Source organism: Macrotis lagotis, chromosome X, assembly GCF_037893015.1.
Source record: "Macrotis lagotis isolate mMagLag1 chromosome X, bilby.v1.9.chrom.fasta, whole genome shotgun sequence".
Classification (NCBI taxonomy): domain Eukaryota; kingdom Metazoa; phylum Chordata; class Mammalia; order Peramelemorphia; family Peramelidae; genus Macrotis; species Macrotis lagotis.
This window is the reverse complement of record NC_133666.1, coordinates 653,312,214-653,339,056: the sequence shown is the minus strand read 5'-3', so window position 1 is coordinate 653,339,056 and position 26,843 is coordinate 653,312,214. Positions and strand designations below refer to the sequence as shown.

The 26,843-nt window shown below is 39.8% G+C and overlaps 1 protein-coding gene across 1 annotated transcript; it reads right to left on the bottom strand.

The window, feature by feature from the left end:
• Positions 1-2,229: 2,229 nt before the first annotated feature.
• On the bottom strand, positions 2,230-18,664 carry CCL25 (C-C motif chemokine ligand 25). The gene is made up of 5 exons (XM_074200399.1): positions 18,604-18,664; positions 9,224-9,341; positions 7,775-7,911; positions 2,962-3,081; positions 2,230-2,649 (listed from the first exon to the last, which is right to left on the bottom strand). Exons 1-4 carry the CDS (start codon positions 18,662-18,664, stop codon positions 2,984-2,986), a joined length of 414 nt encoding a protein of 137 aa, XP_074056500.1. The 3' UTR covers positions 2,230-2,649; positions 2,962-2,983.
• Between the last annotated feature and the right edge of the window lie 8,179 nt (positions 18,665-26,843).

Below are 26,843 nucleotides of genomic sequence, written 5' to 3'. Positions count from 1 at the left end.
CTCTGATCCCACCCTGGGTAGTCTGCCCTCATCATTCCACTACCTGCCACATTTCATGCCTCCCATCCAATGCCCAATAATGATATTGACTGGAAAAGGAATTAGTTCTCTGTCACTACAGGTAGTTAAATAGAGGCATAAAAACCACAGGATATGTTGAAGATGAGACTCCTTTCAGATATTAGAATATCTCTGAAGTCCCTTCCAACCTGGAGAATATATGTTCCAAAGGTGTTCCCAGCTCTAATCTGTTCTATGTCCCTTCCAGATCTAATATGCTGTGTTCTCTTTTTGAAACTTTTGAAGCCCCAGCATTCTGTCTGTAGGGGAGGAAAATTTGAATCCCTTTTCCCCCAGCTCTCTTGATATAATCTTGGAATGCAATCACAGATGATAAAGTTTTAATCATTTAACAAAGCATTGAAAATTATGTGAGTGTGAACCCTTTTTAAAAGTACAGACCCTTTCTCTGATGTGTCAGTAGACAATGAAAATTGGCTGTGTCTTTGCATGATTTTAAATAGCTAAAATGGAAAAGTTAGAGAGTTCCTCACCTTTGAAAGGTGATGGCAAAAGCTAACAGGCAAAGATGAAACCAGCTCTTTCCTCACTTGGGGGATGAATGGGGGAAGGGGAAAATTCTCCTCTCTCCTCCCTCCCCATTGGTTACCAGGAGTTACTCAACCAGAAGGAGATATCCAATTCAAGAGAGTCTGAGGTACAGTTGAGAAGACATATTCTAGACAGACATGGATACACATAAGTAGTCACTGGAGTTTCAATCTTTATTTTTTAATATTTTTAAAATATTTTATTTTTCCCTAATTACATATAAAAAAATTGTAACTTAAAAAAAATTTCTAAGTCTCAAATTCTTCCTCTCCCCCACCTCAAATAAGAAAAGTCATTTTGACATTTGACGTCATGCAAACTGACATTTCCTTCTCAGTCATGTTTTGAAGACAACAGACCGAAATAAAAACAAAGTTTATAAAAAAAAGTCTTTCATAAATGATCGTTTTTCCAATATATAAGTGTTGCTGTGTATAAATGTCCTTCCGGTTCTTCTCACTTCATTTTATATCAACTCATGTAAGTCTTTCTGGATTTTTCTGCTCGTCATTTCTTGTAGCACAGTGGTATTGCATCATAATCTTATACTACAACTTATTCAAGCATTCAACAATTGATGGTATCCTTTCAATTTCCAATTCTTTACTACCAAAAAAAGTTGCTATAAATAATTGTGTACATAGTGGTCCTTTCTCTTTTTTTAATTTCTTCCTTTATTTTCTTCTTTTTTTAAATCTCTTTTGGATATAAAACTAGTAGTGGTATTGATGTTTCAAAGGGTATACAAAATTTTATAGCCCTTTAGGCATAGTGCCAAATTACTCTCCAGAATGGTTGAAACAGTTCACAACTTCATCAACAGAGCATTAGTGTCTCAATTTTCCTACATGCCCTCCAACATTGATCATTTTCCTTTTTTGTCCTATTTGTCCAATGTGTCCAGATGTAAGGTGGTACCTCAGAGTTGTTTTAATTTTCATTTCTCTAATCAATAGTGATTGAGAACATTTTCTCATTTGAGAATAATAATAACTTTGGTTTTTTTTTATTTGACAACTGCCTGTTCATATCCCTTGACCATTTATCAATTGATGAATGACTTGTGTTCTTATAAATTTGACTCATTTCTCTATTAAAAATGAGATCTTTGGGGCAGCTAGGTGGCACAATGGACAGAGCCCTGGCCCTGGTACCTGCGTTCAAATCCAACCTCAGACACTTAATAATCACCTTGTGGCCTTGGACAAGCCACTTAACCCCATTGCCTTACAAAAAAAACCTAAAAAAAAAAAGAGAGATCTTCTTTGGAGATATTCTTTTTTTTAAATCTTTTTTTTGTTAATCTTTCCAAGACTTGAATAAAACTGGCTTGCCCAAGACCACATAGCTAGGTAATTATTAAGTGTCTGAGACCGGATTTGAACCCAGGTACTCCTGACTCCACCCCCTTTGGAGATATTCTTGTAAAATTTCCCCCTCCCTACTCCCCAGTTTTCTGCCTTCCTCCTGATCTTGGTTGCCTTGATTTTGTTTCTGCAACAACTTTTTAATTTATTATAGTCAAAATTATTCATTTTACATTTCATAATGCTCTCTATCCCTTTATGTCTAAATCATGTATCCATCTTGATCTTATCTTGATACAGTGTAAAATACTATCATTTTTCCAGCAAGCTTGTTTACCACTCAATTAAGAAATAGCTGAGGCAAAACTTGAATCCAGGTCTTCTTATCCCAAATCTAGTTTTTAGGGGGTGGCTAGGTGGCGCAGCGGATAGAGCACCTGCCCTGGAGTCAGGAGTACCTGAGTTCAAATCCAGCCTTAGACGATAATTACCTAGCTGTGTGGCCTTGGGCAAGCCACTTAACCCCCATTTGCCTTGCAAAAACCCAAATATTGTTGATAGGAAACAATTAATGGGTTGGTTTCACTATAAATACTATAAAGGAGAGTGATATGAAATGTCCAGAAAGGCAAATAGAAGCCAGGTTGTGGAGGGCTTTAAATGCCAGGCTTATCCTTGAAGCACTAGGGAGTCATGGATGGTTTCTGAGGAGGGGTAAACTTCATGGATCCTGCAATAGAACAAAAAGAGAAAAAAGGGCAAGCAAAATTTTAGTAATAGTAATTCTCCTTCACCCTGTCTGTCCATAACTGCTGAAGGTCTATCTTATCTTTACAGGAGAGTTTCCTTCTTCTTCTCCTCTACCCTTCCTGAGCCCCTGAGTGGAAAGTGGGGGTTCAACAAGGGAAAAAATTGAGCTGGTCAGGGACAAAACATCTGGACCCACCAAGCATGAGGACTGTTAATCTTTCCAAGACTTGAATAGAAACTTCACAATCTGCTTTTCCCCCAACACAACTCCTTGTCCCAGTTTTTTGCATACCTGAGAAATGCTCCAGCCTTGTCTAGTGCATACCAGCACCATGGTGGTTTCTACCAATGCCATGCATTTGACGGGGTTGGACACTCTGGGTCAAGGGCCTAGTTGTATTGGTGATGCTTCCTGGGGAGACAGAGAACAAAGTGAGGGACAGAGTATCCTAAGAGGAAAAAAGAGGAGATAGAACTAGCATCAAAGTAGAGCAATAATGATGTCAAAGAATGGTGGAAGATCATAAGATCCTGAGATTTAGAGCTAAAAAGGATCTTATAGAGGTTCTGGGGTTTTTTCTCAATTAGAAGGGGTGGGAAGTCAACTGAGAATACGGTGGCTCAGTAGATAGCACCCTGGACCTGGTGTCAGGAAGATCTGATTTCAAATCCAGCTTATGATACTTACTAGTTGTGTGACCCTGGGTAAGTCACTTAACCCTGTTTTCCTCAGTCATCTTATTTGTAAAGTAAACTAGAGAAGAAAATGGCAAAAGATTCTCCAGTATCTTTCCCAAAAACATATTCTTCACTGACTTCCTTTCTTTTTTTCTTCTCTCTCTCTCTCTCTCTCTCTCTCTCTCTCTCTCTCTCTCTCTCTCTCCCTCCCTCCCTCCGTCTTTCTCTTCTCTCCTTTATCTCCTCTCTTTTCTCTCTCTTTCTATGTCTCTCTCTATCTGTCTCTCACTTTCTGACTCTCTCTGTCTCCCTCTCTCTCTCTGTCTCTCTCTTCTGTCTGTCTCTCTTCTCTCTCTCTCTCTCTCTCTCTCTCTCTCTCTCTCTCTCTCTCTCTCTCTCTCTCTCTCTCTCTCTCTCTCTCCTCTATCTTCTCTCTTTTCCCTCACTCTCTCCTCTTTTCTCTCTCTCTGTCTCTCTGTGTCTGCCTCTTTCTCTCTGTGTCTGCCTCTCTATCTCTGTCTCTGTCTCTATGTCTCTCTCTCTCTCCCTCTCTCCCTCCCTCTCTCTCTCTCTCTCTCTCTCTCTCTCTCTCTCTCTCTCTCTGTGCGTGTGTGTGTGTGCATGTGTGTGTGTATGTGTCCCTCCCTCCCTCCCTCTTTTTTTATGATCCAAATCTATGATTTCACATTACTTGCATAACTTCTACCACCTATGAAGAGTCAGCAGGATATGTTAAATTGAGAATTGGTCTAGGAATTAAGTCATTAACCCTAGGGTTAGTCATTTATCAATATTGAGAACATTGGATCTGAAATTAAGAAGACTCAGATTCGAAACCTGGTGCAGTCACTCTCTGCCTTACTTTGTGACCCTAAGCAAATCATTCAACCTCTCTAAACTCAATTTCCTCATTTGGATTAGTTTTTCTCTAAGTTTTCTTATGATTCTAGATCTGTGATCTATGTGATCTATGACCTTAAAGTACCATAAAAACACCAGCTATCTTGGTACATGTGGAAAAGCACTTACCCTTTGGGGCCTCCTTTTCCTTATCTGTGAAATAAAAAGCTTGGACTAGATGACCTCAAAGGTCCTTTCCAGATTGAAATCTCTGGTCTTATGATCAGACATATACTGATTGAGAAATAACCTTGCTAGTCACTCTTGGTGCCCCTGGCAACTCTCGAACAGTGCATGAACAGTGGATATCTCTATTCATTCTCTCTCTTCACAATTCAATAAAGTGTCCTACTGTCTCCTTAAAAAAAAACCTAAGTGCAGTTACTAAGAAAGAACCTTTCTTTCCTGAAGGTCCTAAAATGAGAAACCAAGTCTTATCAAAACATTGACTCTCCTCTTGTTCCTAGAATGGGCTTTGAACATAGTAGGTTATTAGCTAAATGTTCAGTAAATATATGAACAAATGAATTAATGACTAAGCACCACACACCCTGCCCCCCAGAAGAAAACAAGCCAAGCAGGGGTTAAACCAAAAGCTTACAACTCTGTTGTTTCACCCCCAATGAAGGCAAGGAATAGTCTCTGATACTTTGGTCATTCCAGTATCTCTATAGGTCTGTCTATCCATCTGTTTCCTATTATGTTTCCTGGGCAGGGGGCCAGAAGAAGAAATCTGGTTGAGAATATGAAGAGGCCCAGAGTATTGAAGGTCAGTAGAGACTTGTCTATGGAATCCTAGGGAAACAAAGGACTGCTTCAAATCAACCTGGATGAAAAAATCCCCCAAGTTTGTAAAGCCTGGACAGGTCTAGAGTGCCATTCATTCAAGTAATGCATCCATATAATTGCATTCCTCCTCTGCTCATAGTTGGTCCATCATCATAATCACTAGCATTTACATACCCTTTAAAGTTTGAAAAACAGTTTATAAATATTATCTCATTTTATCCTCATAAGAACCCTGGGACATCAGGTACTTCACAAATGGAGTCCTCTTCCATATAGTGTCACAATTATCCCCATTTTACAATTGAAGAAACTGAGGCATGTTAAGATGAAGTGACTTGTTCAGGGTCACAAAGGTAGTGTCAGAGGTTGAATTTGAAGCCAGATCTTCCTGATTCCAAGACCAGTGCTCTATCCACTGAGACACCGACTGACTCTGGGCAGTTCCTTTATAAGGAAGGTTATCTAATCTATTCCTTTCATCACTCAAACAAAAAAATGTTTAATAAGCACTCACTATGTATCAGACCCTTTCCTAAGTTCATCTTATAGCTCAGGAATCTGAGTTCCACTGAGATAAAATGATTTGCTCAAGGAAATTTGAACCCAGATCTTCTAACTTGGAATTCAATGTCCTTTTCCCTTCCAGCAAAAAAGACCCATATCTAGGAAAGCTGTTTGTCCAGCAAAAATCCTTGTAAACGGACCAGGAGTAAGTTTTGGCCCTTTGCCCTTGCATACCCTTATTTCACCTTTTTGCCCAGGGCCCCATGGATCCTCCTGACATTTTGTAATTTCCTTGTGGCTATTTTTCTTCCTGAAGCTGATGGGTATGATCAGAAATGATCAGAGATCTCTTGGCTCCAATACAGGGAGAATTTCCTTTATTTACTCTTCTCTCCAGCCCAGTAGCTGCTACATGTGATTCCAAAATACACTTCAACTTTGGGTCAAAAACTGGGAAACAAGTTGTATCTGAGCAAAAGCTGAAGTGGATTTTCAAGTCCTTACTCCTCCAGGAAGCCTTCTGGGCTATCAAGTCATATTTTCCTGTTCTCGCTTAGTGCTGTGGGTTTTAGAAATAGAAAGAACTTTAAGGACCAGCTAGGCTCACACCCCTACCTCTGGATGTCTCCTCTAATTTTCTGTCCCACCTCCCAGTCAGAATTGATTTTTCCTCCCTCCAATCTCTTAGAAAACTGGACTCTTGTATAGTGATCATCATATCCTAACGTGCATCATGTGTATTTTTCATCAGGTCCCCTAGAATATGAGCTTTGTAACTGCACACATCAAGTACTTCACAAATGGAGTCCTCTTCCATATAGTTGTCAAACTGATCGCATCACAGATAACATTCCTCACCCCCCAAAAAAATTGCAATGGCTCCCTATTTCTTCCAGGACCAAATATAAAATCCTCTGTCTGACTTTTAAAACCCCTTCTAAACTGACCCCTTCCTACCTTTCCAATCTTCTTCACCTAACTCCCTAATTTGACCTTGAATCTTTGGGTGACCTTGGCTTCCTTCAAGTTTTATTTTAAAATCCTACCTTCTGCAAAAAAGCCTTTCCCATTTCCCCTTAATGCTAGTGCCCTCCCTCTGTTGATTGTTTCTTGTTAGTCCTGTCCTAATCTTTTCTATACATAGTTGTTGGCTTGTTGTCTCCCCCATGAGACCATTGGCTCCTTGAGATCAGAGATTATCTTTTGCCTTTCTGTGTATCCCCATAGCAATGACTGGCACACAGTAAGCTCTTAATAAATGCTTCCTTTACTTAACTTAATAAATGATTATTGAATGAATGAGGAAAAAAAGAAGAAAGGAAGGAAGGAAGGAAGGAAGGAAGGAAGGAAGGAAGGAAGGAAGGAAGGAAGGAAGGAAGGAAGGAAGGGAGGAAGGGAGGGAGGGAGGAAAGGAATAGGATAAAATAAATATATAATCCTTCCACTCTGCTCCCCAGCCCCATTGATCATAACTAAGTAATCCAGGTTTCTCAAAAGAGATAATAGGGAAAAAACTAAAACTAAAACAAAAGTAAATTTTCATTGACTAGGGAACGACTGAACAGATTGTGGCACATGAGTGTTATTTGATATTACTGTGCCATAAGAAATAATGAATATAAGTACTTGGATAAATAAAAATAGTATTAATAAAAAATAAATAATTATTATAAAAAATTCAGAAATGGGAAGATGTATGACCTGTTGCAAAGTCATGAAAATAGGGCAACAATATAAATGGAAATAAAAAAATCAAACTTGGAGCTATGAAATCATAATGACTAAGGTTGACCAAGAGGGGGAAAAAAGGTTAAGAAATTATACCTCAATTTCCCTTTCCCAGAGTACAATGGTTGAAGAATAAATATTCTTTTGTTGAAAGGGATAGCCCAATGGGTAGAGTAGGGGAGAGGAACACATTTGGAAATGAAGGGGATATGTCAGTCACTAAGTTTAATGTGCCTCTGTGCTAAGCATTGGAGATATAAAGAAGGCCAAAGTAAAATGCTTGCCTTCAAGGGACTCACAATCTAATGGAATATAAAACAATAGATATCAATAAATTAAAATGTAAATTGGATTTGAGGGAGGGGGGCCATGTCCTAGTCCAGGACAGCTAGGTAATTATTGTGTCTGAGACCCAGTGTTCTATCCACTGTATTTTTAAAAATTTACAACATGTATTTAAATGGGAAAAAAGATAGGCTAGATACTTCTCTTCTTAGACCACCTACCTCCATGGTCCTTCTTGCTTTCCTTTTGGGACTTCATGAAGTGATGGGAGGCTTTGCTTTCCAGATATTTGATTATATTCCGAACCCATTTTTCTTCAGGGTTGCCACAGATGTGGTTCTTCTTTCGAAGTTCAAATCTGAAATAAAATGAGTCAGTAATTATCATGAAAGGGTCTAGTGATGGGGACCAGGAGTAGGGAACTAGATCACTTGGAGTCTGGAATTTGAGAGGCAAAGGGATGAAGGGATTAAAGGGCCAGAGGGACAGATGCTGGAAATTAAGATTTTTTGGGGGGGGGGGGGCGTCACTGGGAAATGGGTATTATGGGCTTGAAGTCAAAGATGCAAAGTGACCAAAGGGAACAGGACTTGGAAATTTGGAAAAGTGGGAAACAGGACCAGGGAAATTGGAGATAGAATCCTGGAAGGCAAGAAGAAAAACCTAGAAATCTGAAGACTAAAAAATTAAGGGACAAAAGGATCAGAATTCAAGGAACTAGGGGCAGGACCCAGGGTACCCAGGGGCTTGGGAGTCTAGAGTCCAAAAGAATAGTAAAGCAAAAGTTGAGGTTGGGTGGGGGGAAGTATGGCAAAGTGATGCACGTCATGAGACTTAGAGGACCAATAATTGGCAACTGAATGTATAGGAGGAGGGGCCTAGTGTATCAAGTGATCAAAATTTTGAGGGATCTAATTGAGGAGAATAATCCAATAAGCCTCCCAGAGAGGGATGTAGCTTCTAGGAAGAATATAGGGAGGAAACAAACTTCTGAATATAGGAAGAGGGTGGGCATGATGGGGAGCTGAAGGAAGCCTTACAAAAGCATTGAAAATCAGTCTATCCCTCCTTACCCTAAAAAGAAAAATAAATATATAAGAAGGTCTGGGTATTAAGCAAGTGTATTATAGGACTACTAGTTTTGATTAATCAATCAGTTACTAAATACTAAATTTGCCAGACACTGTGCTAAGAGCTTGGGACACAAAGAAAGACAGAAACTAATAAATGGGGGAGGGGGTAACATATACAGCTCTTAGTATACTTGCTAATGCAGAGGTGGACTTTATTCAGTCTTGGATTAAGGGGGAAGGGGGGCCAGTGACATCAGTCCACGGCTCTCTCCCTCTGCTTTGGCAGGTCTATGCCTCAGCTGCTTCTCTTTACTCCTCTAGTCCAGTCCAGTCTCTTCCCCAGACCCTTGGATTGAACTGGAGCACACACAGTCCATGGCAGGACTTCTCACCTCCTTCTCTTTCATACTTCAAATCACTCTGTATTGTCCTAGAATTGGAGGGGCAGGTTTAGAGCCATAGAATCAAGCCAATATAGATCTCTTAGAGATCACTGATTCCATTCTCTGTGACATAGTCTGTGTTATACAAGTGAGAAAAAAGACCCAAAGAAATGAAAGGAATTCCCTAAGGTTACACAATCAATAAGGTACTCACACAACAGCTCGCAGATTGCAGCTCCCATTCACCCCTTGGACTTTATAATGCCGGATATTCCGTAACCGGGTTAGTTTCGGGCTCTTGCTATATTTCAAACAGCAGTCTTCATAAGAGCCTATGGGTAAGTATCATGGTCCCCCAGGAACCATTGATTAAAAACAAAGAATTGGTTAGAACCAAAGAATTAGAATTTAGAAAAAAATAGCTAATTATATGCATTTATTTTACAGATGGACAGCTAGGTGGTACAATGGATAGAATACTGGCCTTAGATTCAGGAGGAGTTCAAATCTGGCCTCAGACACTTGACTCTAACTAGCCGTGTGACTTTGGGCAAGTCACTTCACCCTGACTGCCTCACATCCAGAGCCATGTCCAGCTGTCCTGATTCAGATCTGGCCACTGGACCCAGTTGGCTCTGGAGGGGAAAGTGAGGCTGGTAACTCAGTATGGCCCCCTCTCCCTCAAATCCAATTAATGTGCTTGTCATGACATTACCTCCCTGATGTTGTGGTCTTCTTCTAAATTATTGCAGATGAGGAAACTGAGTCCTTCAGAGGGAAAGGGACTTGCCCAGACTCACAATCTTAGTAGAAATGGGATGAAAACCCAGGTCAAGATTTCTGACTGTTAATTCCTAGAAGGCAGGGGAACATCTGGGTCCAACAACCTCCTTTTTTAAAATGAGGAATGAGATTCAGGAAAGTGAAGGGTTTGGGGCAAAGTCATATAGGACAAAAGCTAGGATCATAGGATTTCAAGGAAATCACAGGTGCCCAGGCTTTAGGGTCTATGTAGTTCAACCTGTAATGAATCAATTAATTATTCCCATTAAATGACCATCCAGTCCTCAACTGAAGTTTTTTAATGACAGGAAACTCACTACCTTTTGAGGCAATCCACTGCCATTGCATTTCTAGGCATCTCTAATGATTAGGGATTTTTTCCTTTATTAATAACAATCATTTATATTCTGAAGGTTACAAAACTTTTTCATAAATTCTCATTAAGTCTCATAATAAAGTGAAATTGGGATGATATTTTTAATCCCTATTTTACATATAAAGAAACTGTGACTCAGCTATATTGATTTTAGAGGCAGGATTTGAACCCATGTCTTTTTCCAGGTTCAGCATTCTGTACACTACACTACACTGAGAGGTGCTTTTGTAGCTTCCACTTGTTGTACCTTGTTCTACCCAAATAGGGGCCAAGCAGAACAAAATCATTTCCTCTCCTCTAAAATGAGGAATTTTGGCTCAATGACCTACCTCTAAGTTCTCTTTCTGACCCTAACTTTGTGATTCCAACAATATCCCCATTAAGATACAGCATGGTGAATGTGTAGAGCTCTTGAAGACACCTACTGGCTATGTGAGTCTGGACAAATTGACTTCTCTGGGTCTCAGTTTCCCCATTTGTTAAAGAAGGTGCTTAAGTTTAATAACTATTAAGTTCCTTCCAGCTCTAAATCTTTAATCCACTGGTTGCCTCACTCCCCAAGTTTTCTTTTTTTTTTTCAGATTAAATCACTAGATTCTTCATCTGTCCTTTATATGGGATGATCTCAAAATCCTACATTATTCTGGTCATTATTCTCTGGACATTCCTCAGTTTATCTAGGTCCTTCCTAAAATGGTCTCCAAGAATGGAATGCAGTCCTCTAGATGAGATATCATTAAGGTAGAGGGACTGACACCCTTTGCTTCTTCTGGACATTACTCCTTTCTTATTACAATTTAAAATTACATTTTGCATTGATTTTTTAGGGTGCTATGTCCCATTTCCAACTCTCATTGAGCTTGGGACCCACTAGAATTTCTTTTTTTTTAAAGAAAAACTACTATGTAAGATTGATTTTTTTTAAACTCCTGTAATACTTTACATGTTTTCTTATTAAATTATTTTGGTCAATTGTTTTAGCTTGTAAAAGATCTTTATATATCCTGTTATCCAGTATGGAAACTAGTCCCTCCTAGCCTCATTTAACTTACAAATTTGATAATTACACCAATTTTGCCATTATCCAAGTCACCTATAAAAATGTTAACTAGCACAGGGCCAAGAAGAGCTCCATAAGGCATTCCACTAGGGACCTCCTTCAAAATGAAAACTGATGCATTATTGCCTACTTTGGTCATTCAGCCAGCTATCAAATTCACCTAACTGCACTTGCCAACATCTTTTCATTTAGTCCACAGGAAAAGCATGAGAGACTTTGTCAAATATTTTGCTAAAAATCTAGATAAATTTTATCTATACTATTCTCCTGATCTAATCATCTAAAAAGTCTTTCAAAAAAGGAAATAAAGTTAGTCTGGCATAACCTATGATTGATGAAACCATATAGGCTCTTTGTGAGCACAGTTTCCTTTTCTAGAAATTCTCCAACTATCCTTTTATTGATTCTACAGAGAATTTTTCAAAAGAATAATTTCCTGATCCCATTCTCTTCCTTTCTTTTTGAGAGATAGCATGTCATAGTAGATAGAGTCCTGAGATCAAATCCTAATACAGCCTGGTGACCTTGGGAAAGATGGTTTGACCTTTCTAGATGTCAGATCCTACATTCATAAGGAGGGAGGGGTAGAAATACCTCAAGATTATGAAGGTCAAAAAGAATAATGCATGTAAAATATTTTCAAAGCCTTAAAGACCTAGTACAAATAAGTTGTTTTTGTTATCACTACTATTATCTTTTAGGGTAATAAGGATACCTTTCCTCTCTCATGTTTTGGTTAGGGGTTTTTTTTTAAGGCAGTCAGAGTTAAATGACTTGCCTAGGGTCACACAACTAGTAAAGCATCTGATCTGGATTTGAGCTTGGGTCCTCCTGACTCCAGGGCCAGTGTTCTATCCATTATGCCACCTAACTATCCCTCTTTTTTTCTTTCTTTTGTCCCTTCTCCAGAACCTTTCAAAAGTCACCAAAAATAATTGCTCAACAATCTCATTTGCCAATCTTTTTAGTTCATTGGATCAGGTGACTTGAACTCATCAAGGGCAACTCTAAAGGCTCTCTTACTGTTTTCTTCCTTGTCTTGGATTTCGGCTCCCTAGTAGCCATTTTTGTTCTATCCTTTTCTGGACAAGCATCATTCCTTTTGACAGTGAAAATAGAAGGAATCTCTTCATTATTCCTTATTCATTTCACCTAAGCAATAATCTTTCTTTCATCCTCCTTTCCCCTAATATATCTAAATCTTCTTCCTTTCACCCACAACTCCTAGTTTTTTGGGGAAGCTATAGCTAGCATTCTTAACCAGCCTCTGCTCATTCTAAGCTTTTGCACTCCAAGTTGCTTTTTTTTGCTAGGACTAAACCATGCTGCTTCTTAGTCATCTTTAATTACCTGGTCCTCTCTCCGTCTTCTGAAATGGTAGCATAGGGAGTTCTCTGCATATACACACTGGTCTGTTTTCTTACATACCCCTCCTCCCCTTGTACTGCCTCCACCAGTCTAATCTTATGCCATTGGATCCTACTTAACCTTTCTTTCAACCCTCTGAAATCTGATATCCCAAGATCTAGGGATAGGGTTGGCTTTCCTCCCCTACCATAAATTCTAAAAAGCAGTGTTTACTCCCCACTCCAAGGTTCTCTTTGTTTCCTCTTCAATAACCAGTCCTTCCTTTTTATTCAGAATAAGCTCTAGGATACCAGTTCCCCTTCTTCTAGTTTCTGAAGAATGAAATTATTGTTAAAGCAAGCCAATAAGCAGTTAGCTACTCTGCTTTAGGCAGAAAGAGAAGCCCAGCAGATAGCTAGGTAGTTGAAACTCCCCTGCCCCCACAATTATATCCAGCCTCTTGTGCCAGTCGTATGATTGGTTTCCTAAATGCATGTATTTCCTCCTTCCATCCAAATAGCCTGTTGCATACTTTGAGAATATATTCCTTCTGTCTCTCCCTCCACTGAGTTTTATTCTAATATCATCCAGGCTTTCCCATTCTGGCTCCTGAATTTCCTTATTTTTTGAAATTATTTTTTAAAAAATTCAATTTTACCTTATTTTTAGTTCCAAATTCCATAAGTATATTTTCTTAATATGCAATGCTGTCCCTTTATCTTTTTTTCTCTTCTTTTTTTATTAAGACGCATCCTTCTAGAGTCACTTATATGTCCCAATCCACCAGATCTCTGTGATACCTATAAGGTAACTCCTGCTTCCTTGCACTAGGAAATTTATAAAACTCATCATGAGGTAGCATGATAGAGTGCAGAAGTAGCCCCAAACTCCAGAACAGGGGTAGAGAACCTCTAGCTCATAGGCCATATTAGTTTGGCACTGCCAAGGCAAAGGCAGGTGGGACTCTAAATTCAATACATCTAGGTGCTTTTTAGGGGTGAATTAATTAAATATTAATTAAATATTTGACCAACTATAGCCTGCAAATGTTGTAAAGGGCCAGTTGGCCATTGGTAGAAAAGAGGTTCCCCACACCTGTTTTAGAGTGATACCTGAACCAGATTAAAAAAAAAAGGAAATTGGAAAATATCTGACAAAAGGACTGAAAAATCAGTGGAACATAGAGAATGCTAATTTGTGGTTTTCTGTTTTCATTTCAGTGTAGCACCATTAATATGGTGGATAGAGCACTGAACTTGGAGTCAGGAAGATTTGGGTTCAAATCTGACCTCAGATACTGTGTAAGTCCAGTTTAATAGCTGTTGTGACCCTGGGTAAGTTCTTAACATACCTGTTCTTCAGTCAAATGAGGAGGTAGAATAGAGAAGCTTGGAGTTTCTTGCCCAGGATCACACTGCCAGAATGTCAGCTAGAGAAAACAGATGGGAAGGGCCTCAAATCTAGCTCCAAGCCTGTGATCATGCTATGATTTACAGGCCAGGTCTCCTCAATTTAAGTCCATTGCCATTTTCACTTTCTGACATCCTTTCAATTCCCTAATGCTGTCCCTCCAGACTGTTCCTTCCAAAAGAGGAAAGTGACTCAAGTCAGAGTCAGTCTTCGTTGCCTGTGTTCTGTACACTGGGGTTGGGAATTGAGAGGAAGGAAGGGCTAGAGCTTATGCCCCCAAAGAATTAGAACAGATAAGACTGCCCAGGGAGGCCAGGGGTTAATTTGGCCTCTTCTTTAGTGTGAAAGAAGAAGGAACCAGTCCTCTTTCAAAGAATTAAAATACTGAGAATGCTAACTTGTAAATGAGGAAGCTTGCTAATAAAAAAAATAAAATTTAGAAAAAAAAGAAATGAGGAAGCTAAGGACGAGAAAGGAAAGGGCCTTAATCAGAATCATACAAATAGTGACTGAGGCAGTATTTGAAGTCAGGTCTAGCCTTTCCCCAATATCACACTGTCTTCTCTTGAATGAACTCCTTGGTTGCAAGTCTCTCCAAGGCTCCTCCTACCACTCTCTTCATCTAGCTCTGATTTCTTCCTGAACTAGGAGAGTAGCTAGATGGTCCAGTGGATACAGCCCTGACTCTAAAGACAGAAAAAGCAGAGTGCCTGAAGCACTTACTAGATATAACTTTGGCAAGTTACTTAACTTCTGTCTGCCTTAGTTTCCTCCTGTAAATAAGGGGAGAGAGGGTTAAATTCTCTAACTTCTATGAGCCCTTCCAGGTTGAGAACTATGGATCCTATGAACCACTGGGTTAAAGGTGAGTGGTAGATACTTCATCTTTGACTCAGAACCCAATGAAGGTCAGGGTCAAGAGCCCCTCCTTCCTTTAACCCTATTCCTCCAGATCTGCCTTTGGACCTAGGAGAGTGGAAGTATAGGGAGGAATAAGGAAGTTGTCCCTGAGTCACATCTCCTGCTACCAATAATGGGATACTGGGAGGAGGAGGGGTTGGGGGAAGAATTGCCCAGAAACTTCTTCTTTAACTCTGTGTAGGAAAAGGTCTGAAGTTCAGCTAAGCTCCCAACCTGGCACAGGGGTTGGGGGAGAGGAGGTTATGTGAGGGAGAGTGAAGAAGGATTTACTTCAGGAGGACCAAATCAAGCCCCTTCTCCACCTTTATGAAACCAGGAACTTGGACTCCAGGAAAGAATCCTTAGAGTCAGAAAACCAGAGTTCTAATCTTAACTCCGCCATTGTTGAAGTGCATATGTCCTACCTCAGTTTCTTCATCTATAAGATGAAAAAGTTGAATTAAAGGACCTCTAGGATCTCTTCCAGCTATGGTATTCTGGTCTATGTCATCCTTTTTAAGGTCCCTTCCATGTTTTTTTTTTTCCTCCATGTTCTGAAATCATAAGATCATGATGCAGTAGATACGGTTTAGGGCCTGGAGTCAGAAAGACCTGAGTTCAAATCTAGAGTCAGATATTTACTAGCTATGTGACCCTCAGTAATTCATTTAACTTCTGTCTCTCTTGGTTTCTTCTGTGTGTGTGTGTGTGTGTGTGTGTGTGTGTGTGTGTGTGTGTGTGTGTGTATAAACATATTTATTTATTTATTTAGCTATTAGAAGAATTTGGATGGGGGGAAATTAGATCCTTATTTTCAGTAACCTCTAACAAATCTAAGATTCCCCTCAACTGTGTAAAGACAAGTTTCTGAGAAGGATTTTACCAGACCTCCTAAGAGTCTATGAGAACCTCTGACCTAGTCTAACTAGCTCACTATACCACTGAAGAAATTGAGATCCAGAGATAGAAGGTGAGACTGATAGTTAATTTCAGAGACAGGATTTGAACCCATTAGAGTAAATGGCCTTTGACACTGAACAAAACTATCTCTCCTAAGTAATAGTGGCTATTTTCCCCCTGTACATGGCCTCCTTAGCAGACTCTGAACTCCCAAAGGACTGAGACTCCACCAGTCTCATGACATCTGAGCATCTGAGCAGGGGGCCAATACATGTTCCATTAACAATAATAATGAGTTCTAGTCTTTACTCCAAGATAGTGAAAAGCATTTGGGGTTCAGAGGCCATTCCCTCCTCCCTTCACAAGGACCAAAGGATTTGAAAGTTATTCCCAGGGCCCTTCCTCCTATGATAAGCAACTAGAATGAGTGACAAGTCCTCGGGGAGCAGGAATGGGTGGACACTGATAAGAAGCAAAGACCCAGCAGCTCCTCAGCTCTGTCCTACCAGAGCTTTCCTGTCCCACATGAAGGCCTGGAGACCTCATGTATAAAATGGAAGTTTAATTCCTGGCTTTCCCTAAGGTTATGGAACTGAGGAAATACAGCAAGACGGAGTTAGGTTAGCAGCCACCTTCTGAGCTCCAGATCTCTTCTCCTGCCTTTCAGGATTTCACTGGATAAGTAGTTTATCCTTAGGATCATAGGAACTGAAAGAATCCTGAAGCTTAAGGAACTGGGGAAACCTAAGACCCAGAGAAGTTAAAGGAACTTGTCCAGGCTGATCGGGGCAGCCATAGAATGTCAAAGCTGTTGTAAGGAACCTTAGCAATCTTTTCATTGAGACATCACCACCTCAAGTTTTACAGTTAAGGAAACTGAGGTCCAGACAGAGAACTTGCCACAATTAACATAATTAGTAAATAGCAGAGCTAGGATTCAAAATTTTACTCTTCTGACTCCAAATCCATAACTCACCTACCAGTCAACTTGATTCCTGCCTATATCTTAGCACTGAATTTCACACTTTTCATTTAGTCTCTTTACTGGAATATTAGTTCCCCCAAGGGCCAGAAATCACTGAGTGACAGATGAATAGCTGGTGAGAACTGGAAAGGACATTAGAAATCAGCTAAGAGTGTTGGATTTAAAGCTGGAAAGTTATAAACCAATCTATTTTACAGATAAAGAAAGTGAAATTTAAAATGATCCATCCAAGGCTTTAGAGAATATTTCAGTTAAGATCCTAACTTGGGTCCTTCTGGCTCCAAGTACAACCCAATTAATTTGAATAAACATTTTTTTAATCACTGACCCTGTGCTAAAGATACAAAGATGAAAGCAAGGACTATGTGCCAGATCTTGTGCTGGATGCTTAGGAATACAAAGATTTTATTTCCCCTTTTTTTCCAAGCACATGCAAAGGTAGTTTTCAACATTCATCCTTTTGCAAACCTTTCAATTCCACATTTTTCTACTGCTCTCTCTTCCCTCCTCTCTCCCCATGGCAGCAAGCAATCTGATATAGGTTGATACAAAAAATTTAAAAAAAATTCCTGCCCCAAGAAGCGTATCCTCTACTGAGGGGAGAACAACTATACATGGAAAATTGAATATAAAATCTATTCAGCACTATCCACTCCACCTTACTGCCCTCCTAGCCCCTCATTTTATAAATAGGGAAACAGATGTAGAAAGGATTTGCATTGTTCTTTCCCAGTGGGCAAAAATAGAGAAAATAAACATTAGTTTAAAGAAAAGCTACATTGAAAAAGGGAAAGAGTTAGGATTGGAATCCAGAGCTTCTGGTTTGAGAGGCAGTATGGTACAATAGAAAGACCCCCTGACTTAAGAGTCAGAGAGCCTTGGTCCAAACCCTTCTGACTTTTACTTAGCAGTGTGACTTTGGAAAAAAAGTCTTTTAACTATTCTTCCTTACGTACAAAATGAAGGTATTAGACCAAATGTATCTGGGGTCCTTTCCAATTCTTGACTACTCCACAGCATCCCCTCATTTTTTTGTTTGCTCCAAAGTACATTTAATTGAAGGATGAGAGGGAATTGAAATGCTTTGAGGGTTTAGAATAGGGTAGGGAAGAGTAGAGAAAGGGAGGGGTTGAGAGTATCCTCCAGTAAACAAGCCACACCAAATAATTGGAGGTGGTAAAGAATCCAGAATTGGGGTAATTGGGATAAGAACATGGAGAGACTTCCAAGGGGAGGTGATAGAGCTTTGATCAGATGGACAGGGAAAAAGCAAAGAGATAAAAAGAGCAGGACTAGGATTTAGCTAGTAGAAGGTGCAAAGAGGCAGACTGAAGTTCAATGTCAGGGGAAAAAATTCCTGTAGCCTTGGAGAAGTCAAAAAATGTGTGGGGGTCTTTCTCATAGGATGTCTTCAGGCTGAGTCTTAATGACTTCTTATCATTCAAGTGCTATATAAATATCTATTTTTACGTTGTCTTTTGTTCATGCAATCATTGAGCTGGAAGACATCTAGTCTAACCCCTTCTCTTAACAAATGAGAAAACTAAGGCACAAAGAGGTTAATAGTTTGCCTAAGGAGACAGGAAGTATTCAAGGCAGGATTTGAACCCAAATCTTCCTGATGTCAAATCCAGTACCCCTATCCACATCATGCTGCACCTGTCATTGGTGGGGCTATAATACTATATGAATACAAAAGGGAGGAGTACTTCTTTGACTAATTCTAACATTTGGTGAAGATCACATGAGGTGAGGATTCACTGGGAAAACAGCCAAGGTGTATTCATATAGACTCTGATGTCCCAAGCTTTGTGACTTTGCAGAGATGGATACCTTGACTGCTCACAGCAGAGACCAAAGCCACCAGAAGGTAGGTTAGTAGCTGGAGATTCATTGTGATGGTTGGCTGGAGAAGAATTCACAGGCCTGCAGGAAAAGAGAAAAAACAAGTTGGTAAAATTGAATCCCCCATCCTATCACCCCCAAATACAGATCCAAACCCATAAGTCTTCCTGGCCTAGAGTCTTGCTAGAGAAATGAAAGTGGGTATACCTGCTCTAGATCCTTGATGACCCACCCCTACCTTCACATTTATTCAGTTTGGGGCTTTCTGACAATACAGGCATGCAATAGAAACTCTTAGATAATCATGCTATATCTTTTGAGATACCAGATTCAGAGCTAGAAGAAATCATAAAAACAATCTTGTCCAATCCACTCATTTTTACTGATGAGGGAAAATGAGGCACAAGAAGGGGAGAAAGATTTTCCCATGTCACAAAGCTAGTAAGTCAGTTCAAATTGGGCTGCTCAGTCACCATTGGACACACTGTTATTTGTCTCAAACATAGTGATGTCATTTTGGTCTTCTTCAACAAAGGACAAGAACCAACCAGCCAAGTGACAATCAACATTTGAATCCAGGTTTTCTAATCCCTAATTCAATGGGTTTTTCAATTATGCCACATTGTCTCCTTACTGTACTCACCAAGTACTCTGAGTTTGCCTGGACCTTGTTGCCCACTATGATCTCTACCTGCTGCACCAGGAAGATGGAAGTGTCTGGTACTGTTTGAGGCTGCCTCCTTATAAGCAGAGCCTCTCTTCCAGCCCTCCCTTGCTTCCCACCCACCATGGACTCTGTTCCAACAGGCCCCAGCAATCAAAGGCAGTTTATCCTCTTCACTTGCCAAGGTTTTGATGGAAAGAGACTTTGTACAAGCCACTGAAACTTGCTTGCCTAGGGCTACATGCTACAGTCCTGCCCAGATGATTGCCCAGGTGTGACTGGCCCTCAAAAGATAAAACTACCTGCTTATCTCTGGCTCCCCCACAAGGAAGAGGAACTTTTCCTCTCATTTCTCAATCAGAACAAGGGCCTCCCAGAATTACACACAATCAGAGCTGGAAGGGTCCTTAGAGCATAAAATGTCAGACCTGTGAGAGTCCTTGGAACACAAAATATCAAAGCTAGGGGGGCACTCGGAACACAGACAGATCTGGAAGGGCCCTTAGAATATAGAAAATCCCAATAATAAATTAATACTCCTTGGTACTTCTGTAGCACTTTAAGGTTTACAAAGTGTTTTGTGTACATTTACTTGCTTAGCATTGTGAATGTCAGAGTTAGGAAGGATATTAGGTCATCATCAGTAAGATATCATATATCAAGCAATCATGCAAATGGTGAAAAGAGATAATAGAAGCTTGTTTTTTAGAGAAAGAAAGGGCCTCTGAGGCATCTACTGTAATCCATCATTTATGAATGAATAAACTGAGACCCAGAGAGCTTAAGGAAATTGTCCAAGTTAACACAGAAAGTGCTAATCACTATTGAACTACTCCCCTATCTCTTCTCTGTCTCCCCAACTCCTCAACTTCCTTCACATTCCAACTAAAAGTCCATCTTCTACCCTCTTAAGTGCTTCCCCTTACTAATTATTTCCTACTTATCCTGAATTTAATCTATTTGCTTATTATCTTTCCCATTAGATTGTAAGCTCCTTGAGAATAGGTACTGTCTTTTACCTCTCTTTGTATCTTTAGTGTTTATTTAGCACAATGCCACAAACATAGTAAAGCTTTAATAACTGTTTATTGACTGAAAGAGCCTGGGTTGTCTGTCTCTAAATTCAGTGTTCTTTCTGAGGTACCAAGATATAAAAGTTTTTTGCAAACTTTAAGGCACAATACAAATGACAATTCTTCTTACTTGTCCAATTGTCTTGTCCAATCCCTTCATTTTACTGATGGAAAAACTGAAACCTGGAGAATTGAATTGAATTGTCAAAGCTCATAATGAATCCCTTCATTTATAGTAGAATATATACTATTGGAATTGGAATTCAAACCTTTCTTTCTTGACTCAGTATGTAGGAACAGAACCAATAAATCTATAGATTAAAAGACTATGATATCATCATCATCCAAATTGTTCTGATTTAGGTCATAAGATTTGACATCTTCAAGTGGGAAGTCCCTATCAATTAATTCCATAAATTATCATATTCACCTCTATGAAATCTATTGATCCATCTAAGAATGACACTTGAGTGAGAAACATAGCTGGGACGATGTTTTTTTTTTTTTTGCTGTTTGCAATGTAATGGTGGTTAAGTGACTTGCCCAAGGTCACACAGTTAAGCAAGTATTTAGTGTCTGAGGTCAGATTTGACTTTAGGTCCCCCTGACTCCAGGGTTGGTGCTCTATCCACTGTGCCACCTAGTTGCCCCATCTGGGGCAAAGTTTTAAGCTTTCATTTGGGGTGCATAAGAACCTCATGAGGAACGCACTGCAGGCACTATGATTTCCATTTTACAGATAGAAAGCTGAGGCTCAGAAAGGGTATGTGAGTTGCTCAGTATGACAAGTATCAGTAAGTAGTATTAGTAATATTAGTAAGTTTCAAAGACAGGATTTGATTCCAGGTTTCTCCTAATTCTATATTGAGACTTCTTTATTGTTTTGATCTCTTATATACAGCTTCCTTTTTTAAGTATATAAGAAGTTTAGCTTGTAGCTTTCAAGTTGTCTTGCTTCTCTGTATGTAGCTTTCCTTCTCTGCCCTCATTTTTTCCTCCTATTGATTGGAAAAAAACAAAACCTATTTGGGAAAATCTCATACCTGAGTTCTAAGGGACCAAATTTGACATTTGAATTTGGCACCTTCAGATTATTTGTTCTTCAGAAATTGAAGTTCAGTAAGACTAAGGCCAAACTCAAGGTAATTCAGCTCTCTTTGGTACTCTTTCCACTCCCTTTCTCAAACTAAACCCAAACCCTAAACTGTGTTCTAATTCTAAATTCAGTTTCCAATCTCAGGCAAAAGACCCTATACTGGGTCTTGAGCCAAGCTAAGAACTGAACTCTAATCCAAACCTGAGCCTTGACCCAAGTGAAGGAGTAGACTTTAGCCCAAACCTGAGCCCTAACATCAGCCAAAAACTGAACTCTGAACCCTGACCTCAGCCAAGGACTGAGCCCTGAGATGAGTTTCACCGAGTTTCAGTTGAACTTTCCCTTCCGCTCTTTCCTCTAGTCAGTTCTATAGACTCTTCATTTTCCTAGAACTTTCTACTCGAGTGTCCATTATACACTATGTTCTTGTTCTGCTGTGGCTTCAAGTTTTCTTGGAATCCCCTAATGGCCTTGCCAGTGTGGCAGGCGTCCATAACTGCTTAGAGAATAAATGGATGAATGCTTCTTGATTTTCTAAGAAGCCAGGACATACCCTCAGCTTTATTGGCAGGGCAAAATTACCTCTGGTTTCTGTTTTATTTACATATAAAGTGTCAGCTGTGGGTGTTCCACAGACTCTCTTCTATTTTCCCTCTATATTATTTCACTTGCTGATTTTATTCCCTCAGTCTGGTGAGCCTCAAATCTATTTTTCCAGACTTAACCCTTCTTCTGATCCTATTTCCCATGTCCATCTGCTTTTAGACATCTCAAAATGCATGTTCCATAGGCATCTCACACTCAACTCATCCAAAACTTGAACTTATCTTTCCCCCAAACTCTCCCATCTTCCTAATTTCTCTATGACTGTTGCATCACCATCCTCCCAACTACCCAGACTTACAGCCTAGATGTCATCCTCTATTGCTCACTCTCAACTCCCATACCCAAGTTGAAGCCAAAGCCAGTTGAAAGTAACTTCCTAACATCTTTCCAATGTGTCCCTTTCTCTCCTCTGTCACTGCCACCACCCTAATAAAGGATCTTGTCGCCTCACACCTGGATTATTACAACAGTCTTTTGGTTGCTGTCCTTGTCACAAATCTCTCCTTACTTTAGTCCATCCTTCACTCATTCAACTGGGCAAAGAGATCTTCCTAAAGCACAGGTTCCCACTTGAACTGGGGGAGTGGCACGTCCTTCAAACAGTAGCTCCAACTCCAGCTCCACTGATTTCTTATCACCTCATCTCCTCCAGAGTCAAAAACATTCTTTTGGTTGTTGTTGTTATTGATCCTTCCTTCTTAAAGAGGACCGATGATATCATGAGCATGATATGTTATCTTGCTAGTGAATTAGATTTAAGTGAAAATCACCTGCCTCATGCCAGTGACAATCCAGACAGCAAGATGTCTGGTGATGGCCCTTCCATCTGGCAGTCAAAGAGCTTTGTAACCTGCCCCCCTTCTACCTTTCCAGCTTCTTACATCTTATAACCCCCAGAGACACAGGTCTTCCTGCTGTTCCCTAAACAAGAAACTCCGTTTCCCAATTCCTTGAACCTCTGGCTGTCCCCCATGCCTGTAATGTTCTCCAAATGTTCTCCCTCTTCATTCCTGCCTTCTGCCTTTCCTGGATTCTTCCAAGTCCCAACTAAAACCACCACTTCTATAGGAAGATTTTCCTGATTCCCCTTAGGACTTGCCCCTCTGTTGGTAATCTTTAATTTATTCTATATATAGTTTTTTGTTGTTCAGTCCTGCCCAACTCTACCTGATCCCACTTGAGGTTTTCTTGGCAGAGACCTGGAGTGGTTTGCCATTTTCCTCTCCAACTTATTTTATAGATGAGGAAATAGAGGCAAACAGAATTGCCCAGGCTCACACAGCTAGTAAGAGTCTAAGATTTGAACTTAAAAATATGAATCTTCCTGACTTTGGGCCTGGAGCTCTGTTTACTAAGTCACTTGGCTGCCCTTCAGTTATAGTAATTAAGCTCAGGATAGTTAGTAAAGTCTAGATCAGGAACAGGAAGTAGTAGTGGGGCACAAGATTCAGGAAACAATTTCATGGGATTAAATAATCCTGTCATTCATAATTCAATAGTTGAAATGTTTATTGATTGGAAGAGATCATAGATACCATGGAGACAGATCCTCTCACTTTACAGGTGTGGAAACTGAGGTCCAGGGAAGGAAAGTGACTTGCCCAAAATACCCTAGGAGTAAAAGTATTTGAACTCAGATCTCCAACACTAAAACCAGTTCTTTCCCCACAAAATACATGAGCTCTTTGGATAAAGCACAGGCCTTCTTATAGGACTAGTTTGCCTTAAGGAGAAGAAGCATTGGGAAATGATGAAAGGAGACATCAACTGAGAGTCAGAAGATTTGCATTCTCTTCTAACCTGACACTGGTTGGTTATACAATTTTCTCATTTTAGTCTTGATTTCATCCTCTGGAAATTTAAGAGATTGTACTAACTATCTCCAAGGTCCCTTCCAACCTTGATATTCTGAGATTTGGGGTTCATCTGGAAGTAGAGTTTAAAATAAGTTTTCTAACTGTTCTCTGTTCTTCATTCCTGGTGTTTTGGAATCAAGGCCTAGGTGAGTTGGCCTTTTTTTGGTATCCTTGGTTTCTAGGACTCTAATGGGATCAAATTCCTTCCAAGAGTACTCAGGGGGTGCTAGGTGAGAACTAAGGAGTCAGGTAAAATTTTGGAGGTTGTCAGAACCTAGTCTTCATCATCCTAGAACCATAGAATGTCAGAACTTGGAAGACCCTTAAGACATTAAAGTATTTGGCCTTGGGGGGGCTCTTAGGACACAGACTATCAAAAATGGGAAAGTCTTTAGGACTCAGAGTGTCAGTTGGGGGGGTCGGTCCTTAGGACCCAGAATATCTAGATTGAGAGGAGGGAGTTGGGGGGAACGGTGTTAGTCACACAGAATATCCAGGTTGGGAGTGTCCTTAACACACAGAATATCACAACTAGGCAGTACCTTGTAAAATACTCTCAGAGATGATGTGGGGAGAGGCCTATGAACATATGAAGTATCAGAATTGGGAAGGGTGTTGGGTCATACAATAAATTTTTTAATTATAAAAAAGATGAAAAAAAGTTCATCAAAAACTAGCATACAAAGGGGGAGGCTAGGTGGCACAGTGGATAAAGCACCGGCCTTGGAGTCAGGAGTACCTGGGTTCAAATCCGGTCTCAGACACTTAATAATTACCTAGCTGTGTGGCCTCGGGCAAGCCACTTAACCCCATTTGCCTTGCAAAAAAAAAAAACACACACACACAAAAAACTAGCATACATCCACCTAGTCTGAATCTGTAGGGTTCCACATCCATGGTACCAATTACCTGCTAAGAAATTCATTCTCCTATTTCATCTGGGAGCCAAGTTTGGACATTGCAATTTCACAATTTCACTTCTTTTGTGGTTGCTAATGATTCCATTTGCATTGTTACAGTGATTGTTTACAATGTTTCCTTGGTTCCATTTATCTCATCAGCTAACATGTCTCTCTATGCTACTCTTCTTTCAGCACAGTCATATTCTCTTGGGAGCCAGGGTCTGTCTCGAAGCTGTTTGACACAGTCACAGCAAGAAGACTCAAGGAGGTCACACTGCCTAATGGAACAACATTTCCTTCTTCAATATATATAGGGATTTCATGCATACCAATATTTATAGGTTTATTATTTATTGCAATATTTACTTACCTTAATACTGGAGTGACTATAAAGGAAGGATTTCAGAGAAATTCCTTGAATAAAACAGATTGTAAACTCTGTCCAAATTTAACCGGACTGCCTCTCCCTGAGGCATACAAAAGGCTTCAACATTATGAAATCTCTGGAAAACCCAGCACTGGGAATTCCAAGGAGATACCAGAATATTTACAGGGAAAACAGATACAAGATGGGTCAGATAGAATTCCAGGGAAATTAGTAGTTTTTCCCCCCTTACCATACACAGGAATATATTAAAAAGATGGTGAGAAAATAGTTAGTACAGGTGACCAAAATGTGAACTCCAGCAGTCTTAGTTTTATGGGAAAGAATAAGAAAGTCACAGAAACTGTGGCTTCTACCAACAAGGCCAGAAAGAAGAATTGGTTATTATAAGAGGTAATGGATGGGTAGACAAGCATAAAGACCCTCACTACAGACTGTTAAGGAAGTGTATCGAAAAACATTATCTACACAAAAAATATAAAAAGCTTTCCATTAAAAGAATTGCTTAATAACTTTAAATGAATGAACAATTATACAATGTAGTAATAAATAAGGTAACAGACAGGTTAAGGTCATCATGGTCTGAGTAGGGATAAGAAATCAATTCACTATATGATTATTACTTAAATTTGTAATCACATGATTAAAACTTGTAACCATATGAACTATATGATTGATGATAAAAATTGTACACTCTTGTAACCAAGGAAATGATCTCAGCTTGCTTGCTTGAAACATACATGATTCTGAAACTATAAAAATAAATCCAAGCAGCTGACAGTCAGTCAACCTGCTTCTGCCTTGTTGAGTCAACTCATTTCCCCGACTCTATCCCTCCTGTCAGGTTCTAAGGACCCCCACAATATTCTATCACATTTGTGTTCTATAACTTTTTTTTAGCCATTCAAATAGGTATCCACTTTGGTTTTCTTTTTTCTTTTTAGATTTTTAGATTTTTCAAGGCAATGGGGTTAAGTGGCTTGCCCGAGGCCACACAGCTAGGCAATTATTAAGTGTCTGAGGTCAGATTTGAACCCAGGTACTCCTGACTCCAAGGCCGGTGCTCTATTCACTGCGCCACCTAGCCACCCCTGGTTTTCTTTTTAAATTCTTTGTTACAAGAGCTAGCTCTTGGTGCAGCTGGGTGGCACCATGGATAGAGCACCAAACCTGGAGTCAGGAGGATCTGAGTTACTTCATACTTGTGACCTTGGGCAAGTCACTTAACCCCATTGCTTTGCAAAAACAAAACAAAACAGAAAATAGTAAAGGGTATAAAATATCTTGGGGGAAAAAAGAACAAGGCTTGTCACAGTTAAGACAGCTCTTAGGATACAGACAACCAGATGCTATAAGAGACCTTAGAGCATAGAATGTCAGAGCTGGGCAATCTTAGAAGATACAATGTCAAGCACTTGGAAGGGATTGACATTAAAATTTGGAATGTCAAAACTGAAAAGGATCTTAAAAGACTGAAGAGTCAAGGCCTGGGTTAGAAGAGACCTTGAGACAAAGATTATCAAAGTTGGACTGGAGACGCTCGGAGCTGAAAGGAATCTTAGAACACAGAAATCAGAGTTGGCAGGATCCACAGAGTAAGGAATGTTAGACGTGGAGACCTTAGAAACCATTCGGTCCCTATAGTC